Here is a 20144-nt window from a genome sequence, read left to right on the forward strand (position 1 = left end):
CTTTAAAGCAAAATACTGATTAAGTACATTCACTAAATTATCATCTCTTCCTCTCTTTATTCCTGTACTGGGATTGTCTGATCATTAGACTTAGATCTAATTAAATAATAATTCAAAAACCTCCAGTCCTAAAATGTTACCTCAAGTCTCTGAACACCAGGGGAAAACTGGAGAGAAAAAAAAAAATTAGAGGTTTGTTCTCAAATAACTTTTTCTGGTATTTTCTGGTTTCCATTCAAAGAAATCTATTTCTCCACGGAACCAGATCTGGCAGATGAGCCATGATCATTCAGAAATTCTTGTGTTATTTAGAAATAATTTCACAAGAGCCAAATTTTTTAATGAAGTATTTCCTGTTTCTACCAACATTTTCTGGACTTCCTCAAAGAAATCCTGGGGTGACACTCTTTGTCAGCCAGCATTTGAACTTTAAGTATCATTATTGGTTCCTTGAATCGAGGTCATTATCAAATCCTCATGTTACCTACTGCTAACAAACTATCAAACACCAAAAATAAACACTCCGTTAATACATACAACGCATTCAGAAAAAAACAGATGGTTAAAAGACAAGTTTTGATGGGTCTAATACACAATTTCTAAAGAATTTTTCTTATTCACATTATTTAGAGCCCTTCCAAATACTCTTGGACTGAGTCATATATATAGTCTGATGGATAAAGTTCTCTTCACATCATAACCATTCAAAGATGATCAGGTAAGGAATTCAGAAAGAAAATGATCGACTTCTTCCTTATAATTACAGTGACAATTATAATTTGTGTCTATCTACTGAAGAATGGTTTAAATTCACTTTTTCCCAATCATTATACATATGCAATTTCATCTGTTGCAAATGCAGGTAAAAAGCTTAATACAAAATAGCCTTTTGCACTGGGTAGTTATATTAAAAGTATATTTCAGTTTAAAGATGAAAAATCATCATTTATCAGTGCCTACAACTTGAGAAAATATTAGAAATACTAAACAAAGAAGTTCTTTTACATCTTATAGCATATACCGCTTAAGTAACATTTCTATTTATCGACCATCATACCAAATTTGGCTAATTATATATGCAGGCAATACAAACATATTTACCGCATTCCCTACCGTTAAGCTTAGGAAAAAAACATAAGCAATATACAAAAGAGTTTGCATAAACTCAACTGCGGATAACTGTTGCCTTTTCTTCATAAGCAGATTAAATATCAGGTCCATTAAGCCATGCATTACAAAATTTATATGTGTTTTCTTTCATTTGAAAGACACATACTGATGGAGTTTTATATTTTAGCCAGTTTAGAAGAAAAAAACACAGTAGTTCCAAGTATCTGTAATGTTTCTACCAGTTTGTGTAAGGGTGTTACTAATAAAAAATAACATTTTGTAATTCTGCTACACATACCAATAAAACACAACCATTCAGCTACTTGCTTATATATCAGTTCTAGCAGAGCCTGACTCACTTCTAGGCACAGCACCAACTGGGCAACACATTAAGCTCGTACTGACCAAATTATTTTACAAGCTTTTTTATTCTCTGCCTGAGAACTCTGCAAAAGGGTTGATAAAGAGAAAAATTATGATCTAAGCCCATACTTTTTAAACAAAGGATTGCAAAACCATCCAAACAAAAAACACATGCTCTAAACCGTGCATTTCCACAAAAGGTAAAAATACATATACATCAGGATTTTTAAACAAAATCTCAGTTTCATACTAACATTCTCTTCCAAATAAAAACACACAAAGAAACAACTGCATATTTTAACCGCAAAAATGTTGTGTCTACAACACAAATCTCTTGTAGAACACCACTCATATCTGTGGTACATCCAGTGCTAGAAAAAAATCCTTGGTTTTGTAGACAACAAGTTACAATGGAACACTTTTTTCAGCATAAAATTGCCCTTATTAACTATATGGAAACTGATTTTTTTTTTTCTTTCATGGAATGTAAGTGTGTATATGTGTATAAAAATGTGTATGTGTGCATGTAATACATGTGGGTGTACACACAGAAAAACATTGCAGTCAGTCATGTTCATACATTACCCATTTTGGAGACAAACAATTCAGCTATGACTTACTGCTTCTTATGTTTTGAGTACAAGTTTTGTGTAGCAACACAGGATTCTGTTTAAACATAGCTTCATTTGCTCTTTTAAAATTTAAACAGGTACTGAGAAGGGCAGAAACACTACAAGGATTTCTCAGCTTCTGAAAAGGCAATTCCTTACTCATCTGCCACAGGCTGCCCAGAGTAGCTGTGTCACAGAATCACAGAATCCCAAGGGTTGGAAGGGACCTAAAAAGATCATCTAGTCCAACCCCCCTGCAAGAGCAGGGTAACCTACAGTACATCACACAGGAACTTGTCCAGGCGGGCCTTGAATATCTCCAGTGTAGGAGACTCCACAACCCCCCTGGGCAACCTGTTCCAGTGCTCTGTCACTCTTACAGTAAAGAAGTTCTTCCTGATGTTAACGTGGAACTTCCTATGCTCCAGTTTACACCCATTGCCCCTTGTCCTATCACTGGATATCACTGAAAAAAGCCTAGCTCCATCATCCTGACACCTACCCTTTACATATTTGTAAACATTGATGAGGTCACCCCTCTGCCCCATCCCTGGAAACTTTCATGGCCAGGCTGGACACAGCTTTGAGCAGCCTGGTCTAGTGGAAGGTATCCCTGCCCGTGTCAGGGGGGATGGAACTAGAAGGTCTTTAAAGTCCCTTCCAACCCAAACCATCGTATGATTCTGTGACTCTATGACTCGCGATTCTATGGTCTGTACACCCTGAACACCTTCTAGTAGTGCAACTGCACCAACATCCTCCTTTTCATTAAGCAAAGCAGCACTGAGAACTTCATTTGCCACATGAGGAACTAGAGATTTTTCTTCATTTTTGACAGTCACTGCTGTTCCTCTAACTTTAAGGAGATCACAGTCACACTCTAGACATGTTCTATGTCTTAATAGCCAGGGCTCAATGCCTCTCTCATGGAAAAGATGGCTGCACCTCAAAATGCACATCACATCTCTGGGACAGTAAACTTCTAGACATACTAGACGTATCTGTATCAGCTTCCCTATCACCTTTCCTTACAACACACGGTTCAAACTGTTTAATAGTTTTCGGAGCAGAGTGACACAGTAAGCATTGGTGCATCTGAACTTGAAACACCAGTCATGCTGTTAATACATGAATAGCGTCTATCTTTTCCAAGACTCATTTATTAAGGAATAAAGGAAGTTGTGGGTACGAAGAGTCTTATGCACACCTTTCCCATCACATGTAATTTGACTACAAGCCAACTACTTTGTTCCATAACAGCCTAAGTGAGCCACCTTTGCGCTCTACTGGCTAAGCAGCCTGGCTGCATGGTGGTCTCCCCCTGAGCAGGGATGCTTGTCAAGGTTGGTCCTCAAGGCAGAGACCTTTACCCAATGGCGGATCTTTGGTAAGTGACTGATATCGTGCATAACCTTATAGTACAGTAACTGATTTGTGACTTGCTAACTTTGACCTGTGCCTTGGTACAAATCTCTGCTCAAATAACTGTGCCATACAGTAATAGAGTGAACCTTGCCATCAGACTTCGCTAAGTTGCACCTTTACAAAATAATATTAAAACCATTCTTGTTAATACCTCACACAAAAACTCATTAGCAACTCTCAGTGCAGTCAACAGCTCTCACCCACTTCTTAAAAGTCCTTCCTGATCCACAGGAATAGAAATATTCCCTATTTCACTCAGTGTAAGCAATGTTCTCCGGGACCAGCTTACACAGACCTCAGTAGTTCTATTTCATTCTGAAAATGCACAATGCACCACACCAAGAATTTGGGCTAGTCTGATAAAGGTGCAAAAATACTTCTAGCCTTTTGGAGAACAGATTCCACAACTACATATATTAAAAACAAAGCCTTATGCCCAGTAGGAATTAACATATATTACAACCAACAGTGTTTGCTGCTATGCCCTGGAGCTGCAAAAAAACCTATTGTTTCAGATATTATGATCTCACTGCACTTCTGAGAGTCTAGAAAGAAACAAAAAAACACTCCAAAAATTATGAAGATGATGTCTGTATTAGGTTTAGTCAGATCAACTAATCAGGCTACAAGAAGAAGAAGTTCATTCTGGGTCAAAAACAAATAGCTTATGCACTAGCTTTGCACATCTGATAGTACATGTTAATTATTTTTATGCTAGTTGAATAAAATTACTGCATTAGCCATTGAAAGAGCATTTATTAAGACAAGACTAATAGCTACTGATGAATTTCAACAACTATTTTTAATAACTCCTGGCTGCTGAACATGAGTGGAAATTGAGCTATTTACTGAGATTTGCTCAGATTTTGAAATCAGAAGTATTTTTCAATGTTTTTAACATAAACATTGTAAGCCTGGCTCGCAGGTCTTCCTCCTCCTTTGTTCCCTTTTACCCCCTAGATATATCCTCCAGGCACTGTTTTGATTTTTCCACCCCTTCAACTAAATTACCAGAATTAAAGGGCCATTTTTCTTTATCTCTATAAGTCTTCAGAACAGAGCCCTTACCCTCAGGTAAAAGCAAAAGATACTCAAATTTTTGAGAGATCACACTAATAAACTCCTACCTGTCTGTTGAAGTATTTCTGTCATGATTTTGTTAATCACTGGTTTCTTCTAATTGTATACTATACAGTCTTCCCTAATTCGGGGTGGGGGGGGGGTGTGGGGTGTGTGGAAGCTGAAATAAAAACTCTTGAATTTTGGTTAACAGTGTATTTTTTTGTTTGTTTTTAAAACCTCCTTAAAACATCTCATTACACTAAGGTGAGAAAACCAACGCAAATTTAAGGTAGTAAACTGTCATTGTCTGAAGAGGCACAAGCTCAATTAAATTTAATATTTTTCCCTTTTTTTTTTGCTAATGTTACTTCTACTAATGTTCTGGAGTATATCAAGCTATGATTTCTTCTTATCAAGAGTAATGGTTCAGAAACCATCACAAGATGAAATCTTTAGGTTTACTTTACTTTCTTCAAATCTCTTGGGCAATAACATAGATGCACATTGGACATTTCCCATAGCAATCAGCTATCTGTAAAAAACAACCAAACTCCAAATTCTTGCAAATTAAAATGTGTGCTAGGCCTCTAGGCTTACGTGCTTACTACACAAGACCCGGCACTGGGATTTGTTTCTTTGCCTCCTTTTTCAAATTGGCACAAACAATTGCCCAAAGACTTCCCAAATTCTGTTCCTCATGGTTACACACTTCATGGACTCATGTACTGCAATGTTCGTGCCTTGGGCACAAGAACAAAGAGAGCCATGGTGACAATCACCATGAAAAAATGCACAAAACTATTTCACCCAGAAGCAGCGTTTCCTCCTGGATTCATTTATTAACGTTACTCAGACACCCTTTTGGAACAAGCAGATTTATCCTCCTTTCAAGGCTGACAACAGCAACAATAGTTTTTGCACCCTGGTGAGTAATAGCAAGTTATATGCTGTTGCCAGTACAAGCACAGTTGTGGGTTACTTTAGCAATAGCTCTATTTGCTACAGCCACTGCTATTTTCTCTTTAAAAGTAAAGTGCAGTCTCCCCTTCCACCATGCCCCAGCTGCCTGAAGCATGCAGAGGGACTTTGTGCACTGTGGCATTGGCCCTCAGGTGGTACCAGCACCCCAGAGAAATTATTAGCCAAATATCACCTGGATGTACAGCTCTGAAGTGGTCCAACTTCCCTCCTGAGTGACTTTACTTAAACAGGCGATGAATGCTCGCATGGTTTGAGATCTGCGTGGACTGATCCACAGCCACATATTCAACACTGGCAGCCACAAAGACGCAAATCCTCTTCCTCAGTGATGAAGCTCCACTACCTTCATGCTGGAACCTTCATGGGTGTAATTACAAACAAGCAAATACAAAAATTACTTCTTGTCTTCCAGTTGTCTATGGAGAAATTAGCTGATGAACAGGTCAAAGAACAGCAGAATTAGATCTGCGTATTACAAAATATTGTGACGCTTGGTTTGTTTAAACATAAACAGCCCGCTGTTAAAAGACGTCTCAGTAATTCTGCATTCGATAACGGGACTGGGACATCTGAGGTGCTGCTATGGAGAATAAACTGTTCTCTCTGCATACTGCTTTCCTCCTGGCTAGGGTATTCTAATTCTCCCGTTGACAATGCTATGAGGCATCACACCTATATGGTCCACTCATCAACCCTATTTAACTGTGGAAATAGATGTGCAAATGTCACTGCAGACTGAGCAGTTTCTGTTCAGGCCTAGGCTTTTCTATGCAACAGCTCTCTTGCTAAAAAAGCCACATAATCTCTGCGGATGCTTCTCCAGACCTTCAGATATAGGATAAAGAAGAGGCTGCACAGAGTGGATATAGAATAAATCATTAACTTCAATAGCTCCAAAATGGTACTCCAGCTGTCAGCCTACCCGTGGAAGATCTTAATTACCATCATACAAGAGATCTTGTCAAGATCTATCCTTGTAATGTATTGACTGATACAGACCATAAGCACAAGTATTTTATACTGAACAATACACAACCCCAAAAGGAGGAAGAAGAGTTTTATGCTTTGAAGCACACATTTGTTTGCTTGCAAGTTAAATGCAGGGGTTGCCTTGTCACCAAATCAGACAAGTTACCAACAACCTATCCTTATGCTATTTTCCAGTTTCTTCAAGACTTCATCAATTAAGACAGACATGAAACTATTTCAGCAGGGAGATACAAAGCAGAGATTTCCCTTGACCACGTAAGGAACTTCCTCCGCTACTGTGTAAAGCTGCATCATGCTTACTGTCCTTGGCTATTTCTATCATCACCATCTATTTGGCCAAGGCACCATCTGCAAAGCCTCTTTTTGTCAAAGTGCATTTACTTGGTTAGTAAAGTGAAGCTCAGCAAGCATTACGAACTCATCAACATGTCACTTTCAGAGTTTCTTCCCTCTTCACCTAAAAGCTAAAAACTCCCTCCCCAATATACTTATCTTGCCTGATCAGAACTCCTCCCTTTGGAAAACTTCAGGTGGTTAGAATTTCAAAAGGTCTATTTAAGCTACCATAGGCCATCCATGCCTTGGAGATATCACTGAAAAAAAGGCTTATTCTTGCTCTACTATTGGTCCCATTCATTTTCCAGAAAGCAAATTCCAGAGGGAAGGTATCTGACCCTGACTGTGAGGCAATAAGGTGAAGGACAACAAAAGCAGTAGAAATAATACATCAGAAAGAAGAAACTTGAGACTGAAACAAACAACTTTCAAAAAGGAAGTATACTCAAAAAATAATGAGTAGCACACAGCCATGCTAAAAGGATCAGAAAAAACATTACTTAGCATACTTTATTTCACAGTTACTGATGATGATTAGTTTATGCACAACTATCTCCTTTGGTACCTGTAAACTTGAGGAAAACACACAGCTGTTCAAAATCAGTAGTCCACATTCCCATTTGCCTTGCTAACGAACTCCTCGATTTGCTGACTGTTGTTTATTTAGTGCAGTACAAAATACAACAAAACCCATCACCTTATCTCTTATGATAATGTTTAGATCTTAGGATACAATCTTTCTAAATATAAGATCCGAGTTCTTGCATTAACTTTGAGAAAAAGTGGAGTCAATGGGCAAGTACAATAAGGAAGGGAAAGCAATCCTTCGCTGAGTTTTCATCTAGGTTTAGTTGTGGCTCCAATTTTTATTCCACTTCACTGAAAAGTGGAAGTTATAGAAGGGACAGTTTTCATCAATGATATTGCACTGGGCTCATTTTTGTCAGAGAGTAAAAGAACTGGCTATTTAATTTCCGTATTACTATTGATGTTCTCCTGCATTAACCATTCTCACATCAGTATGCATTAATAGCTTTTGGTTTGAATGAACATACTACTAAATCAATTTTTAAACATAAAAAGAGGCAGCCTATAGTTGGAATGTATCTGCTGAGACCCTTTTGGTCCCTATTCCCCACCAGCACCGTAAATACCTTCACTTAAAATGAGGACATTATTTCAAAATATATTTTTTTACTCAAGATCACTTTTTCACTTTCAATTTATATATTCTGCCAGAGCAGATGAATGCTCAAAAATCACACGACCAAAAATAAGTTGGGCTGAAGCCACCTAAATCATCACCACATAACTGTTTTTTTCTGTCTCTGTTTTAGCAACCAAAACTTTGTCAGAATACTGATAATTTCACCAACTAAGCTGCCTCTTTCTTCGAACAAACCTCTTTATCCACCATAAGGACAGAAAGGCCCACAAGGATTCACTGTCCAGAGTGCTTTACAAAGCGCCTTGAGGCAAGTGGTGCGAATGCTTTCCAAAAGCTTTGCTACTGGCCAAAGAGGAGACTTCAAATGATTTTAGGAGAAAAAGGATGGAACAACACATTCAAATTCAATTGCAAGCTGATGTCATAGGTAAAACTTGCTTTATGATGACAACATATTTAGTGCTATAGAAATTGTCCCCTTGCCCCTCTTCCCAAAGAAAATCTGTACTTCAAAGTGTTTTTGTTTCAAGAGGAACATATGAATAACAGAATATTAGTGCAAACGCAGGAAGGGGCAATGCATCATGAAAATAGGAGTGCTTGGGGATTGTTTGGTTTGGTTTTGCACTTAAAATGCATTATCATTTGTCTGGAAATTTCTCGTACAGCAGTATCATCTCATCACTCACTATAATGGATTTCTGTTCTGGCAAGTGGTACGAACATTATACAGAGCTGTTAGACACCAAGACATTGGCATGTAGGATTTAGCTGTTAACTGTAGTCTTATAAATATTTTTACTCCAATACAACTTTCTCAAAAAGATAGCCTTTATATTAAACACATTACATTCTCTCCCCCATTATAAAGTGTAATCTTAGTATGTCATAAAACAACAATACATCTTCCCTGATTAATTTTTCACAAGGGTGATCAATTTATGGTGTTGGTAGAAAAGTTATAACACACATAAAAGCTTCAAAATGCATTCTGAATCTTAAATCCTTTTTCAGATTTAATAATCACCCAGCTGGCTACACTTTAGACAGCAATGCTTCAATGGGAAGATTAATGAACATTTGGTCTGCAGTTTAATCCCTCTAGGTTTTAGCATGCAAAGTGCAAACTTTTATAAATTAGAGTATTTTTATGCATTCCAATAATATGTCAAGGTCCAAATGCTTTAATGGTAACTTTGAGGCTTCTTAGTCATAGTTTGCTCTCTCTTCAGAGTACTTAAGTTTTTGAAAATATTAATTCACTCCCCTACAGTATTCTCCAGACCATTTTAAAGAGTACTTTTCAATGTATCATCCCAAGTAAGAAACACCTTCAATTTTTTATTTATTTATTTTATACAACCATCAGTTATTTTGCCCTGCTAGCAGTATATTCTATGGCAAGGATGTAAGTAAGCAATCAATTTAAGACACAGAAGGGAACAGTAACTTCCCTACAGACTTCCCTATAGCCACACTGGTCAGTTACCTCCTCTGCCTTTTACAGCAGCATTTGCTATCTGCCAAGCTCCTGCCACCCCTGACCTCCGTGGCACCCACACAGTTATTGATATTGCATAAAGTCCAAGAGGATTCTACAGCTGAGCCCAGGCTAGGGCAACAGCGAAGACACTGTCTATGTGGCTTTGTCCTCCTCCCTCACCATTTCCACATCGATGCCTTCACCTTTCTGTGCTTCTGGAGGGAGATGCCGACGAGAACGGAACAACCTATGAAACTTCAATGGCAGTTAATGGGGCAGTCTGAAATGTTTACAGTGAGAGAAACCTCTTTTTGAGAGATAACTTTGTTTGTTTACCAAAGGACAAAACCCACTTACCAATCCAGCGTATTTCAAGATCCCTCAGACAGCTTTGTTGGACAATTACACATAGAAGCAGGAAAAAAATAAAATCTTCACAGATTTCACCTGCATCTTTTATAATTGAGCCCCTTCCCAGTACCCTCCCAGAAGGCCCCAAAGCCCAGAATCTTTTTGCTTCACAGTTCCCAGGAGTAAGTACAGGGTAGGGAACAGAGGGTGGAAAAAGAAAGGAAAACCACTATCACTATGATGTTGACAGTCTTCCTTCTCCAGTTTGCACTTAGTCTGGTTTCAAATTTGTAGTAACACGATTTCTTGTCTTTTTTCTTCAGTTATGGGCACTAATTTCAATAAACTAGAAAGATACAGGAAGGTCTGCTTATGTTTTAGCTTTCTCTTTTAAATGCCGGGGGTAACTATAACAGACATTGCAAAATATTTTCAAGCTAAGCCAGTCAAGAGCTTTGACAAGAAATGCAAATGGTATACAAGTCAAAAGGAATAAGCAAACATACATTACCCTCCTGCTGGAAAAACAGCACTACTTACACCAAGATAAAGCTTAAGTTATTTGTTTATTGTGACTAGCCTATTAGTCAACATCCTAATGCATTTTTAATATCTAGAGAGAACGGCATACATCTCTTGCCACCTCTAAGGCTAAATCCTAAACACTGCAAAGCCAAAGTCTAAGTCAAAATTGTTCTCATTTTAGTCTTTGTATTGTTATTCCACTCAATTTCTAACCATTATTCCACTAATGCATAAGATTTTTCATTTTTATTACAGCCTCTTCTGGACTATTCTGAAAACATATTTCCCACTTACTTATCTAAGGAGGAGACTTGCACTGATCTAAGTAGTTTTTATAAAAAAGGTAACTCAATTTTGTGTCAGGCTATTTGGAAACATTTGCTCTGTTCGTCTGCCAACTTCTAAAACACATTACTCATACCAAGAGCTGCCTGCCGTCTTCTAACACAGATTTTCTAATTTGATGATCCAAAAAGCCCAGAATAATCCCTTGAGATTTCCTATTTTAATCATAACTTTTATGACAGCCAGAAATAATTTCCTCAGCATGGTCACTTCTGCAAATAATTGTACCTTCTAAGACACATTACAAACAGATTAACTAACTGTGGAATTTGCATGTTATCTCTTAATCACTATTTAAATAATGAAAAAATAATTCTGTAAAAGAGTAGTAAGCCATGTATTTAGAATTTGTGTTTCTGGTGTCATTGCAGAATTAATACTTTTACTCAGTGAAACGATTTAGATTATCTCATCTGTCCAGTAAGCCCATAAATCATGAAACAGGCAAAAGGCTAGTGAACTTCAACAGGTAAGGTATAAAGATTAAGTGAAGAAACAAAACTGTAACAGGAGGCAGCCTATTATAAGGCACATCTAGTACTTGCTGCAGTCAAAAAGTCAGTACATAGCTGCGCAACAAGAGAAAAAGGTGAACTCTCTCCCGCTAAGTTACAGAGGAAAGAATTTTTACACATTGTTAGATACAACCTACAAAGCCTGGCATGTTAGGATAAAGCTGTGTAGCAGCACTGCCATGTCCCAGAGCAAGTGCTAGTGGAGCAACTAGCATTTCCCAACCAGGAAAATGCATTGTGTCTACACGAACACATGGAAGCTACAGCAAACAGAGGAAAGCTGCCTCAGCGTTACCTGGAGCTGCCCTTGCTCTCCTCACACAGTGCATCCAGTTGGTGTTGGCAGGTGCTTCCTCACACACTGACAGAGCCAAGTTCAACATCTTTAACTTCCAAGATAATATATATTTTGGCAGCTTGCATTTGGAATCTGTCTGCATTAAATTATACTAAAAAACCCTGGAGCTTCCAGGCACAGAGCAAAGTGCAGTATCACTCTTGTAATCAGGACGCAATTAAAGCTGAAACGGCATCAGGTAAGAGAGTGGTAGTGAAATTATCATAGGGGCAGCTTAGAAACACATTGTCAAAAGGGAGGAAAACTTCACTGTCACTCTCAGCCTTTGATCTTTTGAGATGCAAAGAACAAGTGACACCAAAATAAAACATCATTCAGCTATGCAGCCACTGCTAGGTTTGAGCAAACTCTAATTTAAAACTTCAGCAAAGGCAGATATATCTTCCTGCCAGCACAGAAAGAGATTTACACTGAAGTTTGACCAGATCTTGTCGTTAGTATGAATAAAGATTAATGATAGCTTTTCAGCAATTCTTTCCTGTACTCAATAAAAAGCAAGATGCTACTTTTATAACAGCTACCTTTACCTATACCATTTGAGGTAAGAGTCTATACCAGCTTTGTCCCACCTTCAGTTTAAATCAAGCACATCAGAAAATATTGCAGTTTCCAAATTGTAAAGCTACGCTTTATAAAAAAAATTGGAACAGTAATCTAGGAGAAGGAAACTCTGAATACTGAGAACCCAGATCCACTGGGTAATCTCGATAAAACAGTCCTTGAATGCAAAATTTAATCATCTCCTGTCCAGCAGCCCTTCAAGGGTAGACCCCCATAGTTTAATTTTATAGTCTAGAAACTTTCAACAGCTTCCTGGTCTCCAGGAAAGTAATTTTCCTCTTTGTTGCCTGTTAGGCTCTACCCTAGGAGATCTTCCACCCAGGAAGATGGAGCCTTCCCTCGTCAGAGATCTCCTCTGACCCACTCTGCAGCAGCTGTTGAAACACAGCCAGGTCCCTTTCTCTTGCCTACACAGACACACTCAGAAGTAACCCCTAAACTGAGCAAAGACATTAAACCAGATGCATCCTTCACACCACTTTCTTCACCAGAACCACCACTTATGAACAGTGCCCATTTATGAAAATTATGTTTATCAAGTTATCTGGTAAGCAAGTCATAATGTGAGAAAAAAGGTGGTTTTGTTATATGTTGTCAATCATCACATGGTTCGAGCCCAAAAATAGCTTAGAAACCCTAATTTGCTAGAATATTCTAGATACTATGCTCATATTCACTGTGCCTCATCTAGCAGGGTCTTTGTTTTTCATTTTAGAGTAAACCCAAGGCTGGGCTTCTATTCTGCACATTATTAAGAGAAGAAACACCTGAAAGATTGGAGAGAGATTCAAAATAATCCATTATACCAAACAGAGCTCAGTCTAAATGCTATGCAAGCAATATGAATTTCTGATGCCAACACAGCCATAGAGAAGAAATCAATGTCATCAATCTAGACCACAACGGAAATGAGTTATTATTGACTTTATAATCTTTTCAGATGACATCTTCTGGTATTTCAATTAGGATCAGAGGACAGTAATTCAGTTTTTCTCATTCTGTCAAGTTGGGAACTCTGGGAACATTGCAGGAAAAGAGTTACATTTTCTACTCAGTGTAAATAGGAGTAGGAAAGACATGTATTACAGATACGTACCACAAGTACACAGAGATGGCTTCTCCCTTTCTCCCCTACTTTTCCTCTTTCTTTCTGCAGGTGTTTAACTGGATTCACTTTGTGTCTTTATGTAAGAATTATGAGCTACACACTACAGGGAGCGCATACTATTTAAGTTTGTTCATTTGTCGTATCTAAAAGTTTAAAAGTTTGAGGGGGGAGTTACCTTTTATTAAAAAAAGAGAATTGCTCTCTCTGGACAAAGGCTTAAGTTCTCTGCTACAGAATGATGGAAAAAGGTGAATAAGCACTGAAATTGCCATCAAATTATTTTCCAAAGTACCATTAAACTTAGAGCTTTTCCAGTGATTGAGTTTGAATTTTTGTATGTCTATACATTACCTCTGTCTATGTCATCTAAATAATGACATCTTACAAGGCCAATAATACTCTCATCCAATTTTCCCTGCAAATTATTAAAAAGCTAGGAAAAAGTAGTCTTGAGCAGAAACATTAAGGCAACCCAAGACTGGCAGCCATGAAAAGGCAGCTAGTACTCCTCGCCCAAATCCCTCATCAAGTGTTCAGTGGCTGGTTTTCAGCTGACTCACACTTGCTGATGATCTCGTTTATACGACTGAGTCATAGAAAAATCAAGGAACATATCCAGCTGAAAATTAACAAAAACCAGATAATTGAAACAAACTGCTCCATGAGAGAGTTTTCAGACAAATCTGACTCGCAGCATGGCTATTTGGAGGGGACAGCAAGATGGGGAGAGAGAAATCCTCCAACAGGCAGTTTTCACTAAGGTTGCCTTAAATGCATCCTTAAGCTATTATGTTTGAAAACACTTACATATACATAAGAATAATAACCTAATTTTACTCCATCAATTTATTTAAATCATCAGTCATTTAAGTAATTGTAGCATACAGTCATCAGAAGCCACAAATGCCCTCTATACTGCAAGGAGCTGGGGAAACTCAGGGACAGATCTTAGTAGGAGCCCGATGGTCTGATGGTGAGAATTTACCATGCAGTGGAAAGCTCTGACCTAGGTGCCTCCATACGCTAAATCAGGGAGCTGGGCTATGACATTACACAGTGCACAGATGTTTAGACCCAGAGAAAAGGGATCATAACAAAAAATCCTATTCTTCTTGAGAGCTCAAGTGTCAAGCATCAAGCTAGAGAATGTAACTCACCTCCCAGTCCTGAACACTCTCCTGGAGAGAAATGGATGAATAATTTCTCCCAGAGACAGATAAGAAGCCCCTTTATCCACAATATAAGGTGATGGGGGTTGGGAGAATAAAAACTGTGTCTCCTATGTCCTATAATTAATTCTGCATCAAAGAGAAGACTGACTGTTCTCACTCAGGGAACCTTCTCAATCTTCCTACTACAGCCAAGAAATGGGAAGCTGTCTCTCCAGATGGTAATATCACAACATCCACCTGGGAGGAAACAGTCTGTATTCTTATCTGTCCTCCAAGGCATGTTAATCTGTTTTAGCAAGTGATCAAATTATCTAAAATACATACACAAGAGCATGAACAAATTACTGGAGAAAAGCCATAAAGAAGATGAAATGCCAACAGAGTACACAGAAAAGTAAGACAGAACTCTGGAGGAGCTATTGTTATTATAGTTCCTAAAGTCAGAAAGTGCTTGCAAGCTTGACATGATCTTGTTTTCATCACTAGAAAATAAATGTCTGACTTTCTGAGCAAAGAATCTTACTCAGTTGCCATGTGTTCAGTATGATAACTCAAGGGAAACCTAGCTTATATTTAACTACTGTATCAAAGGAGTCAGCTATTCTGATCTTGAAGGCTCCAAGCAACCAGCTCTTATGGAAGTCTACCCAAAGAGCCAATGAGTTAATTATTGTCATTTTTTTGGTATGTGTTAACAAGAAAAACACCTGAAAGTTGTGTCTCTTTTTGCGAGACTAAAACTGGTATAAAAGTAATTACATGTAGTAGTTACATGTAGTAGTTACAAAAGATGCTGAGGAACACCTTTGGCATTTTAATTTATAGCATTTTTTTTCTTCTTTTTATGAACTATATGAAGTGCTAAATCAAAGGCAGAGAACATGCATCTTTGCCTTAGCAACTATGGCTTTTCTTTTCTTTTCTTCTTTTTTCTTCGCCTTCAATGAATACTTCTCTTACCAATCTCCTACACTTCATATATTCACAGTTACAGTGATTGTTACCAGCTCCAGCTGTTTCACACTCAGTTTGATTGCAGGCTTTCCATCCTCCTGGATATAGTTGCTTTTACCCACTGTATCTGAAATCATGGTCCATGGGTAATCAACTTTTATTAAAAAGCTCTTAATTTTTCATATTAATTTTTCTCCTCCTAACCAGTGAATCTCACCAGTTTCTTAAGCTTCAGGAAGTTAGCAATTATCCTGAACATCAGTAGTTGCATTTACTCCAGCAGCCTTGCTGAAGAGCCCTTATTATCTGCAAAGATTTTTATGTATAAATATTAAATACATACACATTAAAAAAATACATATATAGGATGTCCTTTCCTATGGCTCTTTTACTTCTGCTATATCTGCTATATCTTTTTCTGGAGATGGAACAAATGTAGCAGTAGAGAGTCAATTAAAGTCATATGGAATAATTACAGTTTCGTTTTCTTTTTTGAATAGTCTTACCTCTGTAGAATTACCACTTGCTCTCTATAGATCATACTTTGGTTTCTGCCACCTGAAAATATGCTGCACTACCCTGAAGATGTCTGTTCCCTTGAACCGACTACAGGGAGCATTTGCACAGCTACTTACAACTACTTCAGAAGTTCAGGTTAGATAAAAGGAAGAAGTTCTTTACTGTGAGGGCAGTGAGGCACTAGAATGGGTTGCGCAAAGAAATGGTAACTGCTCCATCCCCTTAGTGTTCAAGGCCAGGTTGGACAGAGCCTTAGGTGACATTGTCCAGTGTGAGGCATCGCTGCCCATGGAAAGGGGTTGGAAGTAGATGATCTCAACCAACCCAAACCATTCTATGATTCTATGATACTTACTTGGATTTTATTGCTGAACTTGCTGGAAATTATGAACTTTTAATTTATATGTTCTGCTTAACTGACATTTCTTTAAATTGCTCTTTACTATTTAGTAACTAAACTTTACAGGTGTTTTGCTTATTTTTTCTAAGATACGATATTCTGATTTAGTATGCAAACTATGTATTTTCCTGAAGTGATTGCTTTCTCCTATAGTTTACTCCTAAAAATCCAGTACAATCTTTTTCTAATTTTAGGTAGTAGCAACCTAGTTATTTTCTGGCTTAGGTGATGCCCGTCTTTTTCATACAGCCCTCTGACTGCTGAAACTTTTGCTAGTTCTTAGCAAACCTCCCCCTCATTGTAACATTTTCCTCAAGAACATACTGAAATGCTCCCAGCACAAGGCACGGGGCCAGCTAAACAGGCAGGACGAGCTTCGGAATGCTGCTATGGAAATTCTACTCTTTAAATCCTATTTTTACATGACCCAAAAGATTTTCTTCACTGTAGAAGTCTATCTTATATGAAAAAGCATTGCAATAAGCGTTAAAAGAGCTGATGGCATTTTACAACCAGCTGCATGGTATCTCCAACCAAAGCCATCTAAATTTATTTTTTCCATGATAACTTTTCCTCTTCTTAAAACAGAAATTAAGAAACAAGTTTATCTCATTCTCAAACTCAAATCAGCAGCCTGAAGGAGATGTCTTCTCTTTTTTCTGGGAACCTAATTTTTACGTATTTATTAAGACTGTTGTTTCCACTATTACTTGACAAAAAAAAAAAAAAAAAACCAACAAACAAAACAAAACACCAAATAACACAATATGCAAAGCTACAAAACACATACAATTAGAGCTATTTTTTAACATAATTGCTACCTTTTTTGTTTTGGGGTGCTTGAGGTGGATTTGCTGAGGACAGCTGTGTGCTTTTTACATCTTTACCCTGAGGCTGGATACATCTTCTCATTCCTTACCCTTGGTGACCCCATTTGTTAATCAGTACAACACAGTGGACTCTGCCCTGGCTGGAGTTTGTTTTCCAGAAGTATGTCTCAGGATGTTGTTAGCAGACAGAGGAGCGCTGCTGTGTGCCTCCTACATGGCAGATGTCTTGGGCCAGCTACAGAACTCACAGCCTGTCCAGAGGCATCCCCTGGGTTCAGTGCTCTGCCTACTGGAGCCCTGAGTGGGGGAACAGCACAGCTGCCCAACATGCACAGAGATCCAGGAGAAGGGCGACAGGAGCACTTGGAGAAAGAAGTCAGAATGAGCAGCAAGATTTATTGCTGCTCTGGTTGTGGTTAGAACAGTTAAGCAGTGTGCTGTAGAAGCACAGCCATTGTTTGAAATGAGTGGCAACACCAGCAAGCACAGCCGAGTTATTCCTAAGGGCTCTTGACAGACCACTCCATCTACCCTTCTGAAGGATTATTTTTTACCTTGGCTAAAGCTTCCCTGATAACCAAATGCTGTCAGAATACTTAACTCTGCTGCACCAAGTTTACTTCCCTACACCTAGCTTTCAGCTTTGCTATTGAGCTGTTGATTAGTTATGCAGATTTGAAGAAACACACATTCAGCTCTGCTTACGGCAACCTTTTGCATCATGCCATTTAAGTCCACCAGCCCTCTCTGGCAGAGTATGCATTTGATTATCACACATGTCACAGAAGGGCAGGCAGCACCAGCACTTTCTGTGTGAAAGACAGACTTCATGCTAGAACTGTACATAACTGCACAGAAAATCCCCAAGGGGATTTGGCCTGTTACTCACTCTTCAACTGAACGAATGGCCACTGGAAAAGAAGCATTTTAAATCCTGCTTTATCAAACACCATGTCTGGTTATTATTCAGGAACTCAAAAAACTCTAAAGCAACCACCGTGTAAGGAAGAAGGTGGGTTTCTGGCCCTTGCATAGGATGTGGTGAAACTTCGCAAGGATCCTCTAACAAACTGAAGGGAGATTTCTAGTTTAAACAGCCCTGACAATCTAGATGTGAGCACCAGAGCCATTTCTCCAAAATGTGGCTTGATATGCTGCTGTAGTCTAGAATAAATAAATTTCTGTAGGCTGTAATGTGATGAGTCCCTTGCTGGAGCCCTATTAACTAGCTAAATGTGTGCTGAATTTCAGATTCAAACAGCTTCCCTTGTAGCTGTTCTTCATGAATGCATTTTATTTCACTACTGGCCCATGCTCAGGGCATCTGCTCAACCCAGCTAACAGTTAACGGCTGGATCACTTTGGGTCACACAGCTTCATGTGAATTACGTCCAGTGCTCTGAGAATGTTTCTGTAGAAATCATCTTTAGAAGTGTCACCGTGGCTTTTTCAGGCTTCCATGTGAAAGCCTCTGTGTATTCTAGACCTACTTTACCTTCTTTCACCATAATGCTTATTCGGCAAACAATGGCGGGGGCGGGGAACAACCTCCCAAAACACAGTAATTTAGGCATTTTGCACTTATTCCCATTCTCTGAAGTGCAATGGGCTTATCTCTCCAACTGATTTCAAGGAGAGTAACAACTGTTTCAGGATCACCAAGTTTAAAAATATGCTTGAAAGGTGAATAAATAAATGCTTTAAAGACCCAACAAAGACTGAGCTAAATACTTCCATTAGGTCAAATTTTCTTAATGTAAGTATTATTCTGTTGTTACACTGATATCTAAACAGAATGCTGGCACTGAAGTCCTGAACTTTTCCTCAAACAAAGAAAGGGCATTTGAAAATGTAGAAGGTGGTTGAGTTCTTTCTGCTACCTGCTCTGTGCAGAGAACGACGTGATAAAGAAAAGAAGCAACACTGCTTAGTGTGAGTATCAAGAGTCATGCTTTCAATGCTGAAGGAAACAAATTAAATTCCATCTCACAGGCTGTCACCAGGCTGGCTGTTACATTACTGTGACAGGAAAAGTAGACTTTATTTCAAATCATCAACCCCTTTGTCATAGTCTGTTGTGTGAAAAGGGGAAGTTGTCTTTACTGAAAGCTGTTAACATGTCCATGCTGCTGTTTAAACATAACCTTTTCTGACAGTTTAACAACATCAACTTAATATTCATTAACTTCCATTCTAACTTAGGCTAACAGGCAAACCAAGATCATCTCCAAAAATGAAATTTGCAGACTGTTTTGTAAGTAATGTTTTTTTATACTGTTAACCTCAGTACATTTAAAGAGCGTTCATTAAAAAAGCTTTATTTTCCCCTTCCAAACTAACAGCAATAAGAAGGACATCTCATTACTGCTTACACTGAACACAGCTGCCACTCTATACAAACTCCTGTTTGGCAGACCCCCCTGCCACCAGTATTCCCTGTCATTATTACTGTTGCAAAGGATCAGGTCTGGGCTTATACACCAAGACTGGGCTTGTATATTTCCAAGAGAAATGTCTCATTCCTTGACATCTGAAGTTATCCCAGTCCCTGTAGCACATATTATTTACCTACGTGTTTTCAGACCTTCACGACCACTTACTCAACTTCTTAACAATTGAATATGAACATCTTTTAGAAGCATTGTTTGCCTCTTGTCTCACTTGAGGAAAGACAGACAAACCTTTCCTTTCAGTAGATGAAATAAGGTCTAAACGAAGAATTATTGTGAAGCCTACAGCCATCATGAGTCTTCATATTTTAAAAGTCAGAAGAAATGACTGCATATGTAGATCAAGAACCATAAAAAAATACTGAACCTGAAAACACCCACAGTGGTCAATCTGATTCTGAAATGATATACACAATTTATTCTTCTCAGAGTTAACAGTAGAACCAAAATCTGCATTTCACAACCACAAAGAGTTGAAACATCTTCCCCTTAACTGCTTGGAAAACACTCTGTGCCTCCTATTCAAA

At 38.4% G+C, this 20144-nt stretch overlaps 1 protein-coding gene across 8 annotated transcripts in view; it reads right to left on the reverse strand.

The window, feature by feature from the left end:
* The window catches only part of CADPS2 (calcium dependent secretion activator 2), a 315891-nt gene that overhangs the window by 213966 nt on the left and 81781 nt on the right, over positions 1–20144 (reverse strand). Inside the window, exon 1 of one of the 8 annotated variants that reach the window (XM_065663215.1) lies at positions 5725–5868. The exons of the other annotated variants lie outside the window; for them this stretch is intronic. Within the exon in view, the coding sequence (XP_065519287.1) occupies positions 5725–5835 (111 nt within the window). The 5' untranslated portion in view covers positions 5836–5868. Of the gene's footprint in view, positions 1–5724; positions 5869–20144 lie in introns of those variants that run through there. 8 annotated transcript variants of the gene reach the window in all.

Source organism: Lathamus discolor, chromosome 1, assembly GCF_037157495.1.
Source record: "Lathamus discolor isolate bLatDis1 chromosome 1, bLatDis1.hap1, whole genome shotgun sequence".
Lineage (NCBI taxonomy): Eukaryota > Metazoa > Chordata > Aves > Psittaciformes > Psittacidae > Lathamus > Lathamus discolor.